Genomic DNA, 21,431 nt, shown 5'->3' with positions numbered 1-21,431 from the left:
ACCCATCCAAACCCAAGTCCACAACCCCCACCACCCACCCAAACCCAAGTCCACAACCCCCACCACCCACCCAAACCTAAGTCCACAACCCCCACCACCCACCCAAACCCAAGTCCACAACCCCCACCACCCACCCAACCACAAGTCCACAACCCCCACCACCCATCCAACCACAAGTCCACAGCCTCCCACCCAAACCCAAGTCCACAACCCCCACCACCCACCCAAACCCAAGTCCACAGCCTCCCACCCAAACCCAAGTCCACAACCCCCACCACCCACCCAAACCCAAGTCCACAACCCCCACCACCCATCCAAACCCAAGTCCACAACCCCCACCACCCACCCAAACCCAAGTCCACAACCCCCACCACCCACCCAAACCCAAGTCCACAACCCCCACCACCCACCCAAACCCAAGTCCACAACCCCCACCACCCACCCAAACCCAAGTCCACAGCCTCCCATCCAAACCCAAGTCCACAACCCCCACCACCCACCCAAACCCAAGTCCACAACCCCCACCACCCACCCAAACCTAAGTCCACAACCCCCACCACCCACCCAACCACAAGTCCACAGCCTCCCACCCAAACCCAAGTCCACAACCCCCACCACCCACCCAAACCCAAGTCCACAACCCCCACCACCCACCCAACCACAAGTCCACAGCCTCCCACCCAACTCCGGGCTTACCTCCCCTTTGCCTTCTCACCCCAGAAATCTTCAAGCAGTCCATCCGAGAAGCAAAGCCCTGCTTCTCCCTCCCTGTAGTCCCTCCACTCTCAACCCACAACATTAAATTGTCCACTTGTGTACATACATTGTCATAATATTATTTATTAATTTTGGTCTCTCATATGTACTTATGTGAAAAAGCCTGGTGGCTTAAGGGTTAAGGTGGCTGCCTAAAGATCTTAGGGTCTTGAGTTTGAGCCCCTATCATGCCGTTAAATAACACCAGGTGGGTTGACTCGGTCTGTCTGTCACACAGCCAATCTGTGCACCAATTTGCGTTCGAATTCGTCCACAACTTTTTGAGATATCGTGCCCACAAACAGGCAGACAGACAAACAGGGGTGAAAACTCTGTTTACCTGCATTTCGGAGGTAATGACTGACTAATTATTTTACGTACTGTACAATAAAACCTGTGTATTAAAATCTTCTTCTTTTTAAGAGAACCTGTTCAAGAACAAATGCTTTGCATGGGAGGAGGGAGGAGGACTATTTGAATGATAGGTTTTGTCAAGAGGAAGTTGACAAATGTATGCTAACTGCTCAAGGTTGGTATTCCTTTGCCATCTTTCATGAGAGTTGAGCAATTGTGGTTTCAATCGCAGACGGGTTCTTGACATTGCTCACTAAATTTCCATGATTCCGCGTACAGTATCTGAAAAGTCAGGTTTCCAAGGTGGGGAAAAAATATTTTGTTTTTTGTCTGAGTAAAAGTAAACAATGATGTGTTTTATCAATTGAAGATCGACAAAGGTATGCCATGTGCCGTGGGAAGCAAAGTGAAGCTGTCATTTTAGGCGTTGTCGACCATCAGTCGATGAAACCTATTGTTCATATTTACCAATGCAGACTGATACTGCACTTCAACCAGTATAGTATTTCTTTGTTCATAATGAGTCTTATTCTTGCAAAACACATCACCGTGGCTCTTGGTGCGGTCGTACACGTACCTTAAGACTTTCGAAACGGGCTGTCATTTAATTGTAGGTGAGCTGCCGTTTCGGATCCAAAACTTTTTTTCATGGCTGTCACATGATATTCTTTAAAATTGCAGAGGAATGTCATGCAGGAATCAGCATTAACTTTTCTTCCAGCCTGTCCGTGGGACAGATTCTGTCATGGCCAAAAATATTGGCACCCTTGCGCATTTTTCAAATAATTCACCATTTCTTGCAGAAAATTGTTGAAATTAAGACATATTGTTGCGGATCTCGGATTACGGCGCTCCCCTTACCGAGGGGGGGTCAATCCCCTCGTCTATTAAGCTGGCCGTCCGAGTCCTGGAGCTATGACGTCACTTCCGGTCAGCGCTGAATTGGGTGGTAGGCCAATTGCTCCTATTACCTAATTACCAGCGCCTTCCGGTAAGCGAGAAAATGAGCCGCGGCTGTAATGGACATGCCGAGCGAAGTGAGCCACGACTCAGGCCGTTAACAAAGACTAGACCCGATTATAAGCGGTTCCTATATCGTGCCAGCGGTATTCAATTGGGAAAAGACTAAAGCGATCGGATGAGAAGAAATCAGATAAAGGAGGAACACAGAATTTATTGTACAATAATGAAGAGGAAACGAAAGAGGTAATGTACAGTGGAAGAGGAAGAAGCAGATACACAGGGCAAACCTTAAACACTCTTAATTAACACGCCCAGGACAATACAGACGGACTTACACAGGAGTTGGTAATGGTAGGAAGGAAGAGAAGGGTCCAAGCAGATGGTAGGCGTCGAGGTCCGGCCCCAGATTCACGCTCCGCTCTGGTCCACGCTCCGGGTGTTCACTCGTATCGCGGCAAGTTTTCAAGCTTTTGGGTCTCACTATCTGCCATGATCTTTCCTGGAAAAACCACATTTCAAATCTGGCCTCCAAAGCCAGTCGCCGACTGGGCATCCTCCGTCGTGCGAAGTCCTTCCTTGGCACACCTGAGCTCCTCACCACATACAAGGCTTTCATCCGCACCTCAATGGAATACTGCTCTCCCCTCTGGGCTGGTGCTCCTGCCTCACACCTAGCTTGCCTTCGCGCTGTTGAAACCAAAGCATTCAGAATCATTGGAATCTCCCGCGATGAAGCTAACTCCAAGGGCCTCTCACTCACTCACCGCAGGCAGGTTGGTGGTCTTTCTGTCTTCTACCGACTCCTCTCTGGCCTTGCCCCCCCAGCTCTCTCTGGGCTCTGTCCCACAAATATTCCTACAGGTCGCACAAGATCTGCCTGCAACCCTCTTTTGGCTAAACTGCCAAAATCAAGACTCTCTGCTCACCTTCACTCCTTCATTCCTCTTTTCTCCCGCCTCTGGAACAAACTCCCTCACTCTCTTCAATCCCACTCCACCCTCCAAGTCTTTAAAACAGCTGTTCACCACCATCTCTTATCTTCCCCCATCCAAAACCTTGATCTTTTCTACCCCCGCTAATTTCACCCCAATTCCACTTTTTGAAATACCAACTTCTGTCCTGGAAGTCCTTGGTGTCCTTGTGCTTTATACTTCCCCCTCCCCCCCTCCCCTTCCAATGCCTCCTCCCCCCGGGCCCTCTCCCTTCCACACATCTCCCTGCTCTCGGATGTTGTGTTTGTGTGCTTCCCCTTTTCTCCCCATCTTGTCTTCCGCTCCCTCTTTTTGTGTATTTTGTTTGTCTGGTCGATTTGTTTGTGAAGTAAATGTTAGCTCTTTCACGAGCCTCGATTCAGCATACAAAAAAAAAAAAAAAAAAAAAAAAAAAGCGGCCGGCAGCTTCGCGTGGCGTTGAACGTGAGCGGACAATTATATCGCGGGGGGGAAAGACTGGGATGCGGCGTATGCAACAAGTTGTGCGCCTCCAATAGTTCATAAACGGCAAGCAAGGACTCCTTTCGCATCGGTTCAAATCGTTCTCCCGGGCACCTCTCTTCTCTCCCTCATCTCTCTGGCTCATCTCTCTGGCTCATCTCTCTGACTCATCTCGCACATCTATTGAAGTAGTCCCACGCACCCGCTTATATCGCCCACTCGCGTATCAAGCCGCTTGCCTTTTGGATCCGCCTACCGGTGAGCTGGCCTCGGCTCTGAGTGGTCGCGAGCGCTCACCGGTCCGCCCCTTGATGGGGCGTTGAGGGGCCACGCCTTCGTTCCTGGCGCTCCGCCCTTCCTCTCCAGCTTGACCGCGTGTGTAATGGCGGCTGAGCCAGGCAGCGAACGCTACTGGCAAGCAAGGGAGCCCAATTTGGAGGAAGGCTACGCCGCAATATGAATAGGATTGGAAAAAGGGGCCTAGGTACTTACTTTTCCACATGTGAAATTTCCATTTATGTTTATTTAAATTATACAATGGACTACAAAATGTAAATGTTTCATGATATTTGTTATATTATATCACCTTTATCTATCAATATTGTTGAAATGAAGATCAAATAGCTGTATGTTGAAATATGTTGGAAAAAGTCAAAACTTTACATGGTGTGTGTGTGTGTGTGTGTGTGTGTGTGTGTGTGTGTGTGTGTGTGTGTGTGTGTGTGTGTGTGTGTGTGTGTGTGTGTGTGTGTGTGTGTGTGTGTGTGTGTGTGTGTGTGTGTGTGTGTGTGTGTGTGTGTGAGTGATTGAGGTTGAGGTTGATTGTGGCTGATTGTGGTTGATTGTGGCAACTGAGGTTGTGGATCTTCTGATGTACCATCTATTGATGTGGATCCCTGATCGAGGTTGTGGATCCGCCGTTTGGAGAGGTCCTGGGCTGAAAGGATCGAAACCTCGAGGAAGAACGGTACCCAGCTGATGATCCATGCAGTCGGTAAACGAGTCAATTGCTTACAGGTTAAGGTTCTTGCTTTAGGTGGAGAAACTATGTTTGAGGTTTACAATTTAAATAAAGTTGAATATGGGATGTTGTAAAATTTACATCATTTGCAACAATCCTTTAAATTATTTATATTTAAGTTTAGAAACAACCGATACTGCACAATTAATTAAGTGTGTGTGTGTGTGTGTGTGTGTGTGTGTGTGTGTGTGTGTGTGTGTGTGTGTGTGTGTGTGTGAATAAAAGAGAGAGATAGAATTTTGAGGAACAGAAATGAAAAAATGAGATGTGTGTGTGTGTGTGTGGGGGTTTTTTTTGGTTTTTTTAAAAATATTAACAAAAATAATATTTATATTTAACGAATTTTGCTGATCTTTAATGATCATGGGTACAAGATTTGTTTACAAATATGAATCTACCAGAATTTATTTTTCATTGAATTTAAATACGGTATATTGTTTAATAAGTTCACTACATTGTTTTTGCTGATGAGAGCATCATTTTCCATTTCTTTATAATGCAGTTTGAAGAAGAGTTCTTGGACTCAAGAGAGCAGTATCTGAAGATGGTCAAAGGTCAGTTGTGGTGTTACTGTATATCTTGTAAAAGGTAGATTAACCATTAAAAAAGGATTCTCTTGGTGCAAAAAACAACCAGCACCTGCTTGTTTGGCCTGAGGTCTGCATTAAATAGATGGAATATCACATCAGACTGTCTACAGCTTACTAATTCTGTTTCAAAATTAGGATACTATAACCCAGTAACAACTTTGGTTGGAAGAACCTAGTTTTGTGAACGCACACACACACACTTGCGTAATGGTCCGCTCTGAATTTGGGAGGTTGTTGGCTTCGTACCCCGGCTGTCTTACGAACGACTTTACAAATAGTACGTAATGGTTAGAGCCAATCGTAATGGTAAGAGTAATGCTTCCTTGCTTGAGGTTCAGCACTTAAAAAAGGATAAAGCACAGACAAATAATGCCTGGAAGGCAATGGCAAGCCACCCAGTATAACCCTTGCCAAGAAACTGTCAGAAGCACCAAAACTCTGTAAAGAGTATGGTTCATAAAATATAATCTCTTTATAACCACTGAATGGTTGATACACTTGTATAAATGTTTAGTACTTTCTAGGTGGGTTATAAAGGTGTAATTTTACATGCTGATGCAACTCAAAACCGTGATTACAGGGAAAAAAAACTGGAAAGATACCCCACACAGTGTTAAAGTATATACTTAAACTTTAACAAAATAATGACTTTAAAGATCCATAAAACAATTCTGAAAGTTTAGCACTATTTAAACAGTCTTATACACCACCCTTATGCACCACCATATGGAACATGTCAAAGTACTGCAAAACGGGAGGTTTTTGGAAGTATTAAGAGGGTGTTACGGTGTCCTCCCCTATCCCCTGGTCTCGGTAAACCTCCGAACCCATAGAGGGTCCCCGGCAGAAAGATATGTTATCCTTGGTTGAAATCAATCAAATCAATAATGAAACCACACCAAGGGTTATGAACAAACAATAATATATTATAAATCACACCGGAATCACGACACAAATAATAATAGCAATTCGCCCTACAATCACTATTTTAAGATGGTACCACCTTATCTAGTCCTTTAACCCAACTCACAGCACTCCCCCAATGTCTCTGTACCCCTCCAAGGCGAAGTCGATTCACTCCAGCGATCGTTGGATCAATGTCCGATCACAAACAATTGAGGCGTGGACGATCGAAGCAACCCATAGGTCACGTGGTCCAACACCCAGCACAATAGCGGTGGAATGGGAAACCTCCCAAAGAGGCGCTCTGACGTACACGTTTGCGGTTCAATCAGCGAGTCTCCTTATAATCCTCGAAAGCCACTTTCTTGCCCAGCCGTCCCCAGCAACCCACCGGGGGAATAATGCCCGGCCGACATGACAAAAACCTTTTCACTGAAGGTAGCGCACGTGGCGAAATGGCGGACGGCTTTCACTCGAGCCGGGCTTCCAGGCAAGGACAGTCCGGACCCTCAATGCAGATACCCGACTACGCAGGCTCCACAGCACTCTGGCGATGTCATCTATCGCACAAACTTCCTTTCAAAGACTCAAAGTTCACTCGCACTGCCCGCACGACCGCTCGGTACGGAGCTTCAACCAAGAACGTCTTATTCCTTCTTTTCCACGCCTCTTCTTCCTCGCTCCCATTTCTTCCGGGTCACGATCCGATTTCCGGCCACATTTTACGAGGAGCGCTTTTAAACCTTTTAACCACAATAACCCTTTCCCTTAAGCCACAATAAGCATAATATCTAGAACCAACAATGATAACAATAACAACCATAATTAGGGCCGAATCCGTAACACTTCCCCCCCTCAAGAAAGAAAGTTTGAACACAGCGAAAACTTTCTTTGTAGGCAAATTCTTGAAACCAACAAAAGTAAACTCACCACCCACATCCTCAATTCCCATGGGCAACAATCATCAATATTTCCCAACAATCAAGCAACAAAACTTCGAACAACTTACAGAGATTTCCAAAGTTAATTCACTCTGGACAAAGCATCAGCAACGACATTGTCCCTGCCCTTTACATGTTCAATTTCCAAGTTACCCCTGCAAAGCCAAACTCCATCTCCTCAACCTCTGATTTTGACTTTTAGTTTATTTTGAATGAAGGTTAAGGGGTTGATCAAGAATCCCAAGTCAAGCAAATCGATAGCACTTTTTCTGGGGGGGCCGAGCTGAGGGCCAGGTTCCATGGTGGTTGGGTGGTGAGGCCTGGACATATTCACTACATGGACGCCTTTAGGAACGTGGAGTTCACGGTTAATCCGTGTAGGAAAGTTCACTACATGGACGCCTTTAGAAACGTGGCGTTCACGGTTAATCCGTGTAGGAATCTTGGCTCGGCCGCTCCGCAGCATTCAGTGCTTCAACTCTTTCTAACTTTCCTAACAATCACGGTTGGACCACTTGTCACAGTAGTCACCTGAATGGCGGTCTCCTTCTCGGCCACTGCTCTGATAATCCTTCCTTCGGGAGCTGTCATAACTCTGGAAGCCTCCATAATAATATCTATTGCGGCCACCACCACTACTACTCCGTGGTCCTCCTCTGTAGCCCCCTCGACCCCTAGGAAATGCCTTCCCTACTGTGATGGTCCGACCCTTCAACTCCTTGCTATTCAGATCCTTTTCTGCCTCTCTGGCGTCCTTTGAGTTTTCAAACGTGACAAAGCCAAACCCTCTTGACTTTCGTGTCTCCCTGTCTTTTATCAGCAGCACTTCCAAAAGCGGTCCATATTTGCTGAAGGCAGACTCCAGAACATCTTCCTTTGTTTTGAAGTTCAGTCCACCTTCAAATAACTTGCTAAATTTGTCGCCATCCCTAACTGGTGTGGTGTTATTTTCCCTACTGGGCTTTTTAACAACCATCGGGTTACCATAAACCTGACCACTGGCCAAATCATTCCCGATAACAACAGATACTCCCTCTACAGCAGGGGCGGGCAACCTTTTCAGAGTGAGGGCCAGATGAGACTTTTGGAAGGAGATCGCGGGCCGGAGTGAAAAACGAAATCTCAGAATTACTATATTTTGTTTACATGAATAGATTGTACAAAAATTGCATTGAACACTCTACAAATCAATGAGACTGCTGGTGCTGTTTGCCATGAAGAAGTATTTCCATGTCTGGCTCGATGGTTGAGGTAGACAACAGAAGAATGTCCCTTTCTTGAATTCAGACCGGCTAAATATAAACTCTTACATTTACAAATGATATGAGTTTTACTGGGAGGTCCGCGGGCCGGATTGCAATAATAAAGCCTAGCAGGGTGGCGGGCCGGACGCTAAGCCTTCGCGGGCCGGATGTGGCCCGCGGGCCGGGGGTTGCCCGCCCCTGCTCTACAGGAAGCGTGGCTTGTAAACCGACGGTGACAGGTCCTGACACCAAATCAGACTCCAACTGGATGACATGAAGTGGAGCTCCAACACAGCCACCAAATCCCCTGTAAACGAACACCATCACCAGTTGCCGTCTCCTCGGACAATGGCAAGATGCCTTCAAGCATTAAAGATTGATGTGCTCCTGTGTCCCTCAATACCCGAACAGGTCTCCGGTTAGTCGAGGCTCCATCCAGTGCTACAAACCCCTCTGAAATAAATGGTTGGTAACCCTTTTGAGGGCGATTTCTCACAATGGCCATTGCATTTGGAGTCGTGCTAGTCGAACTCCGCTCCTGATTTTCCTTTGCCAGAGCATAACAGTTGGACATCAAGTGTCCAGGTTTATGGAAAAAAGTGCAAGTAGGCCCGGAGGAGAACCTCGTGGTCTGCCAAGACATGGGGGCGGCGGTCTGCCTCGAGCCCCCCGGACGATAGGCCTGTCTTGGAACCGCAGTCTTCTGATTTCTAGAAGTCGTGGTGTCAGAGTGGTCCTCATTTTCATCTCGAGGCCGCCCCCATGGATTTTCATTCTCCGCCCCTGATGTACCATAGCTCCCCTGGCTAGGTCTGGGCGAGAAGTTCGGTTTGTGGAACCCCATCCTGTGTGTTGAGGTATAGTCATCTGCCATGGTTGCTGCCTCATACAGCTTTCGTACTTTCCTTTCCTCCAGATGAACTTTAATGTCCTCGTGGACACACTGTTGGAATTCCTCCACCAGGATCAATTGTCGCAAGAGTTCAAAGTCTTTCCCCACTCCTTTTGAATCACACCACCGATCAAACATGGTTTCTTTCAATCTGGCAAACTCCACATGGGTCTCACTCTCCCTCCTCCTGGCATTCCGGAATTTTTGTCGGTAAGCTTCCGGGACCAATTCATAGGCTTTGAGAATGTGTTTCTTCAATACCTCATAATCTGCACATTGGTCCATCGGTAAAGCCGAATAAATATCTTGAGCTTTACCCACCAGAACACTTTGCACTAGTATGGACCAGTACTCCTCAGGCCAGTTTAACAGTCGAGCCACTTTCTCAAAGTGTGGAAAAAACTAGGCTACCTCCTTTTCATTGAAGGGTGGAAACAGCCTCACATGTCTGCGAACATCCCAGGTGTTCTGGCTAGGTGTCGAACCAGTCAGCAGGGATGGTACCACTCCCCGTTCTCTCCTTAACTCCAGCTCCTTGACTTTAATTACCTGCTGACACGCCAATTCACGGTCTTTTAACTCCCTGTCGGCTTTTCTCTCCTCTGCTTCGAGTTCCCTTGCAGCTCTCCTTTCCTCTGCTTGTTTCTCTTCTCTTCTCTCTTCTGCTTTCCTTTCCTCTGCTTTTAATCTTTCCTGGAGTTCTCGTTCCACTCTCCTTTCCTCTGCTTGTTTATCGTCTGCTTTCCTTTCCTCTGCTTTTAACCTTTCCTGGAGTTCTCGTTCCACTCTCCTTTCCTCTTCTGGTTCCTCGGGTAACCAATCCCGGGCTACCTCTTCCCATGTTCCTAATCCCACCATAGATTGTAGCACCACTGTCTGCATCTCTGCCTTCCTCATATTAGTTCGGACCTCCAAGCTAAAATGTTTGGCCAATTTCCCGAGGTCCGATTTTACTAACGCTCTGAACTGTGCTTCACTCGGGGTCACTGCAAACTTCTCTGCGTCAAACTCCATGGTGACTATTGTTAACACCCGTTAACCTTCACACAAGAAATGTAAAAAAAAAAAAAAAAAAATGTTTTTTTTTTGGGAAAGATTTGGGAATGTTGGAACAAGTTCCAAATTTGGGAATTCTGGGAATATTAGGGAATTCTTTCCCGGACTAAATCTATGGAATTTTATATCCCGGACGCAGACACAATTTCGAGCCCACGAGTCAATTGGACCAGCCCCCAATTTCTGTTACGGGGTTCTCCCCTATCCCCTGGTCTCGGTAAACCTCCGAACCCCGAGAGGGTCCCCGGCAGAAAGATATGTTATCCTTGGTTGAAATCAATCAAATCAATAATGAAACCACACCAAGGGTTATGAACAAACAATAATATTGTTACGGAATCGGCCGACGGCACTCCCCTTACCGAGGGGGGTTTAATCCCCTCGTCTTGTTAAGCTGGCCGTCTCCATTCCTGGACCCACCCCACTCCTTTGTGGGATAGGATTGGCCAAGGTGATTGGTCAAGGGATTCCCGGTCACCTCCGCCAATCCCTCCACAAAGCAGGTGGGTGGCCCCGCTCGAATCCCGGACAAGATGGTATTTTGCCGAGCGGTTTAGCAGTCCGGAATCCGAGCCGTTAGCAAAGACTAACCCGATTGTAAAGCGGTTCTGCCAAAATCGTGCCACAGGTACTCAATCAAGAAATCACGAAAGCGATCGGACGAGAAAGAAACGAAAGTAAGGAGGAACAGGTATTTATTACTATTATTTACACAACCAAAGACACCAAAAGAGAAGGAAAGAAACGAAAGTAATTTACAGAAGAAGAAGAAGACACAGTGCAATTCTTAACTATACAGGCTTAACTTATTCCCAGGGACAAGACAAAACAAGACAAACTCACTTACACGAATGGGGAATTGCAGGCAGGAATGAATGGAGGGATGAGAAGATTCAGGTGGGACAACCGGGCTGGAAGGTTTTTGCAGGTCACAGCAAGCAGGTCCGCTCCGGGCTGGAAGCGAGGAGCCGGCAGCTCCACTTATTCGGCTTTACACCGGCAGCTTTCTCATGCGTCCTCTGCCTCATGCGTCCTCTGCCTCATGCGTCCTCTGCCTCATGCGTCTCTTTCATCAAAGTCCTCTTAGCACGCTCGCTCCCTTCGAGTCCTCGCCAGGGCTTTATGCGCTGGCTTATGTAAGAAAGCCCAGCAAACCCTCTGGAACCTCCAGCCACGCCCTGTCAGGCGATCTCACCTTAGCCCTGATTGGCTGGTGTCCTTACCGCAGCTGCCGACCTCCACCACTCCGCCCCCCTTTTTGGGCCTACCTCGTGTTCCTTGACTTGTGAACCAAGTGGAAGGTGCAGTAGCCAAAACGGAGGATGGAAGGAAAACTCTCCGTCGAGGTGGAATTTGGGGGTTTGGTGAAAAGAACGAAAGGGACCTATCTTATTTGATTTGATGCAACGTAGATTCATCTATTGGAAACATAGCCTTACCTGAAACACAGAATAATGAAATAACTACGAAAGGGCCTATGATTTGCTACGTGTTGCAATGTGGACTAACTAAGGTGCACTTATTTCAATTAACAGCCAATTAAGGGGAAATGTACACAGGGGTTATTTATAAGTAAATTTACTACTAAATTGACAAAGTGAAGGTTCTAAAAACCGCAACAACATATTAAACATCACACCGGAATCACGACACAAATAATAATAGCAATTCGCCCTACAATCACTATTTTAAGATGGTACCACCATATCTAGTCCTTTAACCCAACTCACAGCACTCCCCCAATGTCTCTGTGCCCCTCCAAGGTGAAGTCGATTCGCTCCAGCGATCGTTGGATCAATGTCCGATCACAAACAATTGAGGCGTGGACGATCGAAGCAACCCATAGGTCACGTGGTCCAACACCCAGCACAATAGTGGTGGAATGGGAAACCTCCCAAAGACGCGCTCCAACGTACACGTTTGCAGTTCAATCAGCGAGTCTCCTTATAATCCTCGAAAGCCACTTTCTTGCCCAGCCGTCCCCGGCAACCCACTGGGGAATAATGCCCGGCCGACGCGACAAAAACCTTTTCACTGAAGGTAGCGCACGTGGCGAAATGGCGGACGGCTTTCACCCGAGCCGGGCCTCCAGGCAACGACACTCCGGACCCTCAATGCAGATACCCGACTACGCAGGCTCCACAGCACTCCGGCGATGTCATCTATCACACGAACTTCCTTTCAAGGACTCAAAGTTCACTCGCACTGCCCGCACGACCGCTCGGTACGGAGCTTCAACCATCAACCAAGAACGTCTTTTTCCTTCTTTTCCACGCCTCTTCTTCCTCGCTCTCTTTTCTTCCGGGTCACGATCCGATTTCCGGCCACATTTTACCAGGAGCGCTTTTAAACCTTTTAACCACAATAACCCTTTCCCTTAAGGCACAATAAGCATAATAACTAGAACCAACAATGATAACAATAACAACCATAATTAGGACCGAATCCGTAACAAGGGCAATGTGTGTTCAACACTGTTCAACTATATAATTCAAATTTTAATGAAATACATATTGTAAGAGTCGTAAAAATAAATAAATTATAGGTTTTACTGCCATTTTGCTATTGCATCACCCAATCAAACACATTAAGTTAGTTCTTTATGCCTGTTGTATGTGTCCATTATGACGTCCTTAAAAACAGTAAGGTTTCTGTTTGGAATGATTTTTAGGTCATCTCATCTCGATTCTTGAAGAGATGAACTTGTAAAATGTGTCGTGATGTCCAGATGTCTGTCCATTCGTCCGTCCGTTAACTTTTTGCTATTTTTGCTACTCCTCCCTTATCACCCAGATGATTGTTTTGAAAGTTGATATATGAATACAAGACAGTAGCACGCAGAATCGCGTGGGCTTCGATTATGGGGGCTACGATGTGCACGTGGGTGGTGTATAGGCTCATTCACTGGTTTTGCTCACCTACCAGAAGTAATAAATAATATAACCACAAACTATTCAGTTATTTCCATCCAACGTACCTTTTTCATCATTTCAACCATACCATCATTCCAACCTTTTTGACCATGTATTTCACCAATAAACCTTGTTAGTCTTAACAGTTACTACCGTAACGATTATACAGACTGAGCTTAAGGTCTTGAAGAAGAAATGGGGAGTGGGTGACAGAGACTTCGAGTTGGGAGTGGGGGATGGCAGAGAAGGGACAGAGAGCTGCGAGAGGGGGTTTGAGTACTTGGTGTGGGGTGGGGGAAGGGAGTATGCAGGACTTGAAGAAGAAAGGGGTTGAGGACTTAAAGTCTTACATTAAATTTTACATTACGTGGAATTTTTGTCGGTCCGTGAGATCTTATTAGAGTTTCTGTATGTCAAACTGGAGGAAATATCTGTCTGTCTTTCCTGGCAGGCGGTGTATGGTCTCTTTAGAAAATGCATCGCTAAATTGGTGATCATCCGGATGGAGGATTTGACCTCGAGTCCATTCCATGATCCACCTTGGCTTGTCAGGATTTGGATGACAGTGGTCCGAATCCGGTTACAATATATATAATATGTTACAATATATATTATTATATATTATATTAATTATATATTATATTATATTATATTATATTAATTATATATTATAATATGTTACGAATCATGTTACAATATATATAATATATATATATACATACATACATACATACATACATATTACATATATACATACATACATACATACATACATACATACATATATACATATGTGAAGATTCAGCTCTTCGTTTGGAAAAGAAGTCCACAAATAGCCTGAAAAATGACGCAGCTTTTTATTAAAACCAACTTATACAGATCCGGAGGAGACAAGACATCTACAGCAAGAACCAGCTTCATGCCAAGTCAAGCCTTCCTGGAAACGCATTGATTCTCATTCACTTATATATGAATACGATTATCAGAAAATCTCCGAGAGAACAAAGCGACTGGCGAGAGTCCCTCCCACCGTTATCCCTGTCATTTGGGGGAGTCAGCCCTTCCTTATCATTCGGACCAAATGTTTCTCTGGGCTCCGAGAAAACAGAAATGTAACTCACAGAGAGAAGAGTGCATGCTTGGCCAAACAAACCCATAAAATATATGGGTTTGTTTACATGAGTAATTCAAAGCATGTTTATACAGAGTCATGCGTCGCTGTGATTAATACAAAATATATATGTTTATGTCTGCAATCTAAACATTCTACTAGCGTTACACAAAATCACGCGCGTGAGCGTGATTTTACGACCGGCCTTATCTAGCCTTGAAAAAGCACACGTATACAATTTGTCCAGCACGACCGAAGCGAGCCTTTCCTCATCCAAAACTAAAACGAAGCAAAAACCCTTTATTAACTTTATGAAAATAGCATTTTTAAACAACATTTAAATCATAACACATTAGCAACCAACGTCTATAACTGAACTTTAGGCAATAACAAATCTACAACTTGACATTCCTTCCTCTTGTCTCGTCGAGACAAAGTATCTTAAGAGACAACGTGCCACATCGGGCTTTATTGAAAAATAATTGTGTAATGCGGGTATCTCCCAAGGGCATATCGTGCGCCCAAAGCGCCTCGCCCGTGCATTTGGCGAACGTGTCGTGTGGTGCGTGCTCGGAGCCTGAGGGCTCAGAACATGAAAGTCCATTAACGTTTCGGATCCACAACGAAGGTGTCTGGTCCAGATGAGGTTCTGCTCCGCCAGAGGGCCACCACCTCCCCTGCGGAACTTGCTCCCCCCACCCTTTGCAGACCCAGTCCTTGCAGATCTTCGAAGTTAATCAACGATCATGCCCATGAGGTCCCTCACGTGCTGCTGTTCTGGGGAATACATAATATTGTCAGTATCTTGTGTCTCAATTTCCTGGTCAGGGTACAGAGCGTAAAAATCCGATTCACTTGAAGCATTTGAACTTAATACATATGAAGCAAAGAGAGGAACTTCCTTTATGTCAAAGTCTCCCTTGGGCGCCTGGTCGGCTTGCGGGTCTAGGATATCCACGTCGGGTCCCTCGACCGCCAGACCCAGCGTCGCAATCAGATCCATAGTTGGGTTGAAAGGGGGCGTGCAGCTGTCAGCTTGTAATACATAAGCAGCGTTAGCCAGTACACGCAAGGGGTTTATAGCACAAGTATCACAGTCATCACATACACCGTTACAGGCAGCAGCCAGTTCCCACATGGGATCCGCACAAGTATCACAGTCGTCACAAAATTCAATACAATTTTCTGGAGCGTTGGTCGCAACTGCCTTGTTGAAGGACCCGTTCAGGTCGACGGCCTCTGTGGTCAGAGCCATAGTCGTTGTCGGCGGCTTCTTCACTTTCCATCCTGTAAAATACTTTCTCATACAGAGGAGGACTAGAGATTTCATTAGTGCCCCCCAAATTACTACCCCGATTATCACAGCCAGTGCGGTCAATAACCACTTCACTATGGTGCCCGTCCATCCCCGGAGCATGTCCAAAGCCACCCGATTCTGCATCACCATTGTACGCATGTGAATCACCGTATCCAATAGTATGTCATGAGCCGTAGCGGTGTCGTTTGCCACCTTTTCTAGGGCCAAAGCCAATTTGTCTATCCGGAAACTATCCATGACTGTGCCCGCTCCTGGGAAGAAGAAACCAAACACCTTTTCCCATAGACTCCCGTGTAGTTTAGTGGTTCCATCTTCGTTCATGACTGACCTCTTATAACGCCTGTCCAAGGACTTTGGGTCTAGCTCATCCAGTATCTCAACGTCAGGAAGGACTGAACCCAGATAACATGTGCCCCCCCAATTATTTGGTGTACCTATGATTAGGCCCATCCTTACTGTGGTTGCTGTGGTGTAGTGTCTGGTGCTTGTATGGCCAACTTACAGTGCGTGGCGTGGATCCACGAGGTCTTGCCCTCGCAAAAGACTGCCGTTGGTGTAGTCAGCAACACCTGGACTGGTCCCTTCCACCTTGGTTCCAAGGCGTTCTTGCAGGTGAAGTGCTCCACGAACACCTGGTCTTTTTCCTCTGGTGGAACACCTGGTCCACAAGTCTCCTGGGAACGCCTGGTCCACAGGTCTCCACCCCATAGACTCAATTCATCCAATCCATAGCCCCATAGAACACCTTCTCTCCAACCTCCCAATCCACTTTTCCTCAAGTGGATCCAATTTTATCCAATATTCAATTTTTTTTTTTTTTTTCAATCCCATTTAATCCAGTCCAATTCAAATTAAATTCAATCCTTCTCTCAGCATCCCATTACCTGTTTCCAACATCAATAAAAATAAAATTATAAAATTAATAAAAAATCAATCATCTCAACTCTCAAATCAAATCAAAAAATCAATCAAAATCATAAAAAATCAATAAAATAATAAAAATAAACGAAAATTACTTCAGCTAGAGTTTCAACTAGAATTAACACAAACAAACCACCATTAACCTCCATTAACACAAACAAACCACCATTAACCTCCATTAACCTCCCCCTATTATTTATTTATTTTCACGAATAAACAAATAATAGAAATAACCTGGTCTACTTCCAATTTCAATTCTGGTCAGTTCTGGTGTCTGGTCACACACAATGTTTTCCTCACCCACTGTGATTCGCTCAAAATAGATTCTCACTGTTATGTCTGAAATTCGTCTCATGAAAACCCATTCAAGAGTCCGGTGTAACGGACAGCCAAACACATAGACACGCCGAAGACCCCAGGGTACCCATCAAACTAGCTTGACGCCAATACTTACTTAAAATAATGTAATATCCCAATCTTCACCCCCTATGCAAATCGAAGCACCCCGGACGATCCACAACCAATATCAACCACTGTAGCCGTCTTCCCGACTCCAGGCAGCCACACGCAGCCACATACATCTCCATCCACGTCACACAAGACAACAGCCAACGAGTGTGTCCACCACACAGAAACCTTTGGCAATGCAACAACCGAACTCCCAGACAACCAACAACAAAACCCAATCCATCTCCATGGCTCATCAAGCAGTTCCAACTTAATCCAGCTTCACATACCGATTTCCCCAAAAACTCGTGAAACTTCACCCCCATTCTGGAAAAACCCTGGACTAAACCCTGACACCCTAAATAACTTCAGACCCATCTCCAACCTACCCTTTCTGTCAAAAGTTTTGGAACGTGCTGTGGCCACTCAACTCAAACATCACCACTCTGCCAATAACCTGTATGAAACATCCCAATCCGGATTCTGCTCCAGCCACAGTACTGAAACTGCTCTCCTCAAAATCACCAGCGACCTTTTCTCTCCTCTGGCGCCGGCAACCTCAACATTTTCATCCTCCTCACCTCAACGCCTCCTTTGACATCATCAATCACACCATCCTCCTCACCCTGTTTAGACCAGCTTGTGCCTATTAAACCCAAATCAGTTCACTCCCAAGCCCACAAGGACCACCTACTACTCTCAAATTATCCACTCTGGCTCCGGAATCCCAAAAGCACTCTTCTCTACAATAAACAAACTAAATAAACAAACTTTACAACGTGAACAAACTCCTCAGCGCCCTGGATACCGCCACCTGTCATTCAGAGTAGACAACAGCATCTCCTTTCTGGCTTTCAGCATCTCCTTTCTCCTTTCTGGCATCCAAATGAAATTCTGGCTTCAAATCAACTTCCTCGAACTTAACTATGATAAATCTAAATTAATCTTCGTTTGCCCACAACCACTCACCAAATTCACCCATAACTTTGCCCCCAACATCGATGGTCATTTGAACACAAATTGAACAAAATTAATCGAACAAAACACTTCCATTAACTCGACATTCTTTTCACAGCACAAAGTTCACTTGAACATCCTTTTCCTGGATACTCCCTCTTTATTTTTATACCATACCATGCTTCTCCACTTGCAACCCAAATATTTTCCATGAAATAAATAAAATGAATTTTATGAATCTTCTCATTATTTGAAAGTTTACAAAATGTCCCAAATCTGTATATTATTTTCTACTGTGGTTATATTAAACCATTATTTTACAAAATCCAACTTTCAATAAACTGGAAAATGCTTCGCCATGGAATAGTCCACCACTCATATAAATAATCATAAGAGTTCTGCGAAACATCTCCATCTTTAAAACTTAGCCAACCAATTTTAAACCACATGTTTTCCCCCCAAAAAACAAGTCACATTCTTTGTATATTGCCAACATTGTTCATCGTTTAAGTATCATCCAGAACTAAATTTTTATAAACCATCAACTTGTAGATGCATTTATTTATATCCCATTAACCCAAGAACTCTCAATTGCTTGGTTATATTTTAGTAATGTCATATATCCATATTTCTTTTCCAAATTGTTCCTGATATACACATTAATCCCATCTGTCTTTGTTTCCAGATGAACTCAAATCAGGAAATCAACACAAATCCTTATTACCTCCAATCAATCACACTGCACATCATTCCCCGTCCTTGATGGATAATTTTACATCCAGATGGGCACAGCATCCCATTTTTGGCGACCCAGCCCTGAAACAAGCCCCTGGACTCCTTGCAGGCTGGACCAAAACCCCTGGACGAGGTTGCATCCCAGTACTGACTCTGCTGCCTTCTTGCAAACCACTTCAACTCCATGAATTTTACATGTTTCGTGAACAGAACAAAGCCCTCTGTAATCGTCAGATTGAACCTGCCCCAAACCCGTCCATATAAACTCCATTGTTGTCCTGTCCATCTCTCTGTTACATTTACATTTTGTGACTCACAGCTCCACATCGCAAAATGCTAGCTTCTACGAATCCAACAACCGTCACAATCCGCCCAGGAACGTCCGTACGAGGCGTGCTTTACAATGCAGCACCCTTGCTACCTAGTGCACCTTTCGCACATCCCTCCTCGTTCGCACAACGCTTCATCAACAAACCTCCTCGCGCCCACACAACTGCAACCCCCGTGTCCACCCAGAGTGCCCAATCTGCGACCCACAATCTTCTCGGGGCACACACTTCCTCCTTGAAATCCATGCCTCAGAAATATAACTCCACAGAACAGACAGCAATGAAACCACAACCTCCGACAACCATTCGACGTACCTTATTCGCACATCTAGGTGTCTCCTTGCCCCCCGTCATTGCAAGAGCATCTTGTCTTGTACCTGGAACAATATCCTCCCAAGTACACTCATTCCGCTCCCATCCCTCTCCTGACACTGGACAAATGGCTTTGTTACACACCTGACCACCGCACACCTTGGCACCAGCCACACCACATACCGACAGTTGAAACCTCGATCGTCCTCCTTCCTCGGATAAGCGTTTTGTTGAAAACGTGACATTTCTGCTCAAATTATTGAATTTTAATAACTTAACCTTACCAGCATCGCTCGCCAGCAAACCCTTTGTCCGGCGCATCGACCAACACAAATGCCTCGATGCATCTTCCAGCCGCCACTCCGCACTGTACCTCACTTACTGTATGGACAAGACTTCCTGTTGGAACTTGTCACCGGAAATTAATTACTCTGTCTTGAAATCGTTTATTTTAGCGTTTAGAAAATCATTCTAGAAATCGAATTTAGTTTAGAAATCGTTTCTTCCCCTTATATAAATCCATTTTAAATAACGTATTCCTTTTGTGACATTGCATGGCATGTATGTCGCAGGTGCCCACTATTCTGACATGGCTCATGACTCATGTCTAATTCTGACATGAAGATGAAGGACAAGAAGATGAAGGATGAAGGACATGACATGAAGAAGAAGATTCTGACAAGATACTGACATGAACGTCCGACATCCAGCAAAGTCGAAATGACCCACAATGCATTTGGGCACACATCCTCCTCTGAGAGTGGGCGAGTTATCGCCGGCACTCTGAGCAAATCTCATACAGCACACCCGTGACTCGCAGCTCGCTCGGCTCCTGCCCGAACGCACAATATCCCTCTACCCAAACTTCCACGGAGCCGCACGGCGGAAACACAGGTTTGTACCACACTTTAATTAAACGAACATCGCCAGGATTCTCGGATAGACGTTAATTTCACAACACACATGACAAAAATCCGATTTAAATTCAGAGATCGCCGATCGACCTGGCACAACCATCTCAATGCGACGACGCCACGCCGCCCCCCGTCTTGGCGCGCACCCTCGTGCCTCCACACGAATCCCAACACTCCCGCCTCGCGGTTTCCTGCGAGGCTCGTAGCCGTGGCAACCAAAACTGCGCGCCGCTCTCGAATGAGGGCCGTCATAACAGTGAGCTGTCAGAACTCATCCCTAGCTCGTAAACATCGCAAAAAAACAGGATCTCCGACGCTCCACCTCCCCGACCCCAAAATGCACTATATGACACCAATTCCAAAGGTGAGCTGCCTCAGCGATACATCCCACACATACAATCCACAATATCTGCCATTGAATGAACTCTTCGATTCCAGTCAAACCCACACTTCGACCCAAACTCTGAACCTCCAGTTCCACAAACTCCAAACCTCCGTCCTACTGCCGCTCGAAAGACAAAGCAGCCCATCCTGCAACCATCTCCAAGAAACCGCTTCATATCAACAGTAGGTCGACAAGGGCACTCCGAGTGCTTTCCTGACCCGATTTATATCAATTCGCTTCCCAAACAACTCCCAAACAGATGACAGACAAATACATTGGCCAGATACACACGTCAATTAACATCCCAATATACATTCATTCCTCATTCATATACTCATATAAGTCTCCCAGACTTCGCGCGAAACTCAGATCGACTCAAATCATGCCTTTCTCCAGCCACTCTCATGTACAATCTTTGCTCATTCATGTTACGTCTCTCATTCAAGGAAAAGGATTTTTGGGACGGGTTGGACGGGGGTGGGTTGAGGTGAAAAAGGGAAGGCAGGGCGGGGGGTGTTGGGGTGTTGCCTAGAGCCCCGGGACTGAGCTCAGGTCTTGGGGGGGGGGTGGGGGGTCCTTTTGCACGGCCCAATTCTGCGGCTGTGGAGGGGGCCCTTGTATGTTCCAGTTTTGGGGAGGGGGCCCTTGTGGGTTCCAAATTTTGGGGAGGGGGCCCTTATGGATTCCTGGGCAAGCATTTGCAACATGTCGTCCTTTACATCGGCCTTCTTATCGTCGCCCATGTCCCACTGCTCGGCCGCTTCATCTAATTGGTCGGTTAGCCTTAGTGCGATGTGTACCCCGGCCAACAACAGGTCGACCAGGGCCCCCCAATCGTCGAGGGTCTGGGCCGGGGTTGGTGCTACATTCGGCCAGCGTGCGTGTACTTTGGCCTGGTCCCACACCCGCGCTGGCAATACAGCCTCTCCCATGTGGC

General features: G+C 46.0%; 1 protein-coding gene across 12 annotated transcripts in view; it reads left to right on the top strand.

Annotated features, from left to right (window-relative positions):
• The window catches only part of LOC137436585 (glutathione S-transferase 3), a 51,912-nt gene that overhangs the window by 16,442 nt on the left and 14,039 nt on the right, over positions 1 to 21,431 (top strand). For all 12 annotated transcript variants that reach the window (XM_078786584.1, XM_068130525.2, XM_078786583.1 and 9 more), the window contains one exon: positions 5,030 to 5,081. In XM_078786584.1, coding sequence (XP_078642710.1) covers positions 5,030 to 5,081 — 52 coding nt within the window. The remainder of the gene's footprint in view (positions 1 to 5,029; positions 5,082 to 21,431) is intronic.

The sequence above is a fragment of the Myxine glutinosa genome, chromosome 11, assembly GCF_964187855.1.
Source record: "Myxine glutinosa chromosome 11, kmMyxGlut1.1, whole genome shotgun sequence".
NCBI lineage: Eukaryota > Metazoa > Chordata > Myxini > Myxiniformes > Myxinidae > Myxine > Myxine glutinosa.
The sequence above is the reverse complement of the archived record's forward strand: the minus strand, read 5'-3'. Positions and strand labels throughout refer to the sequence as shown.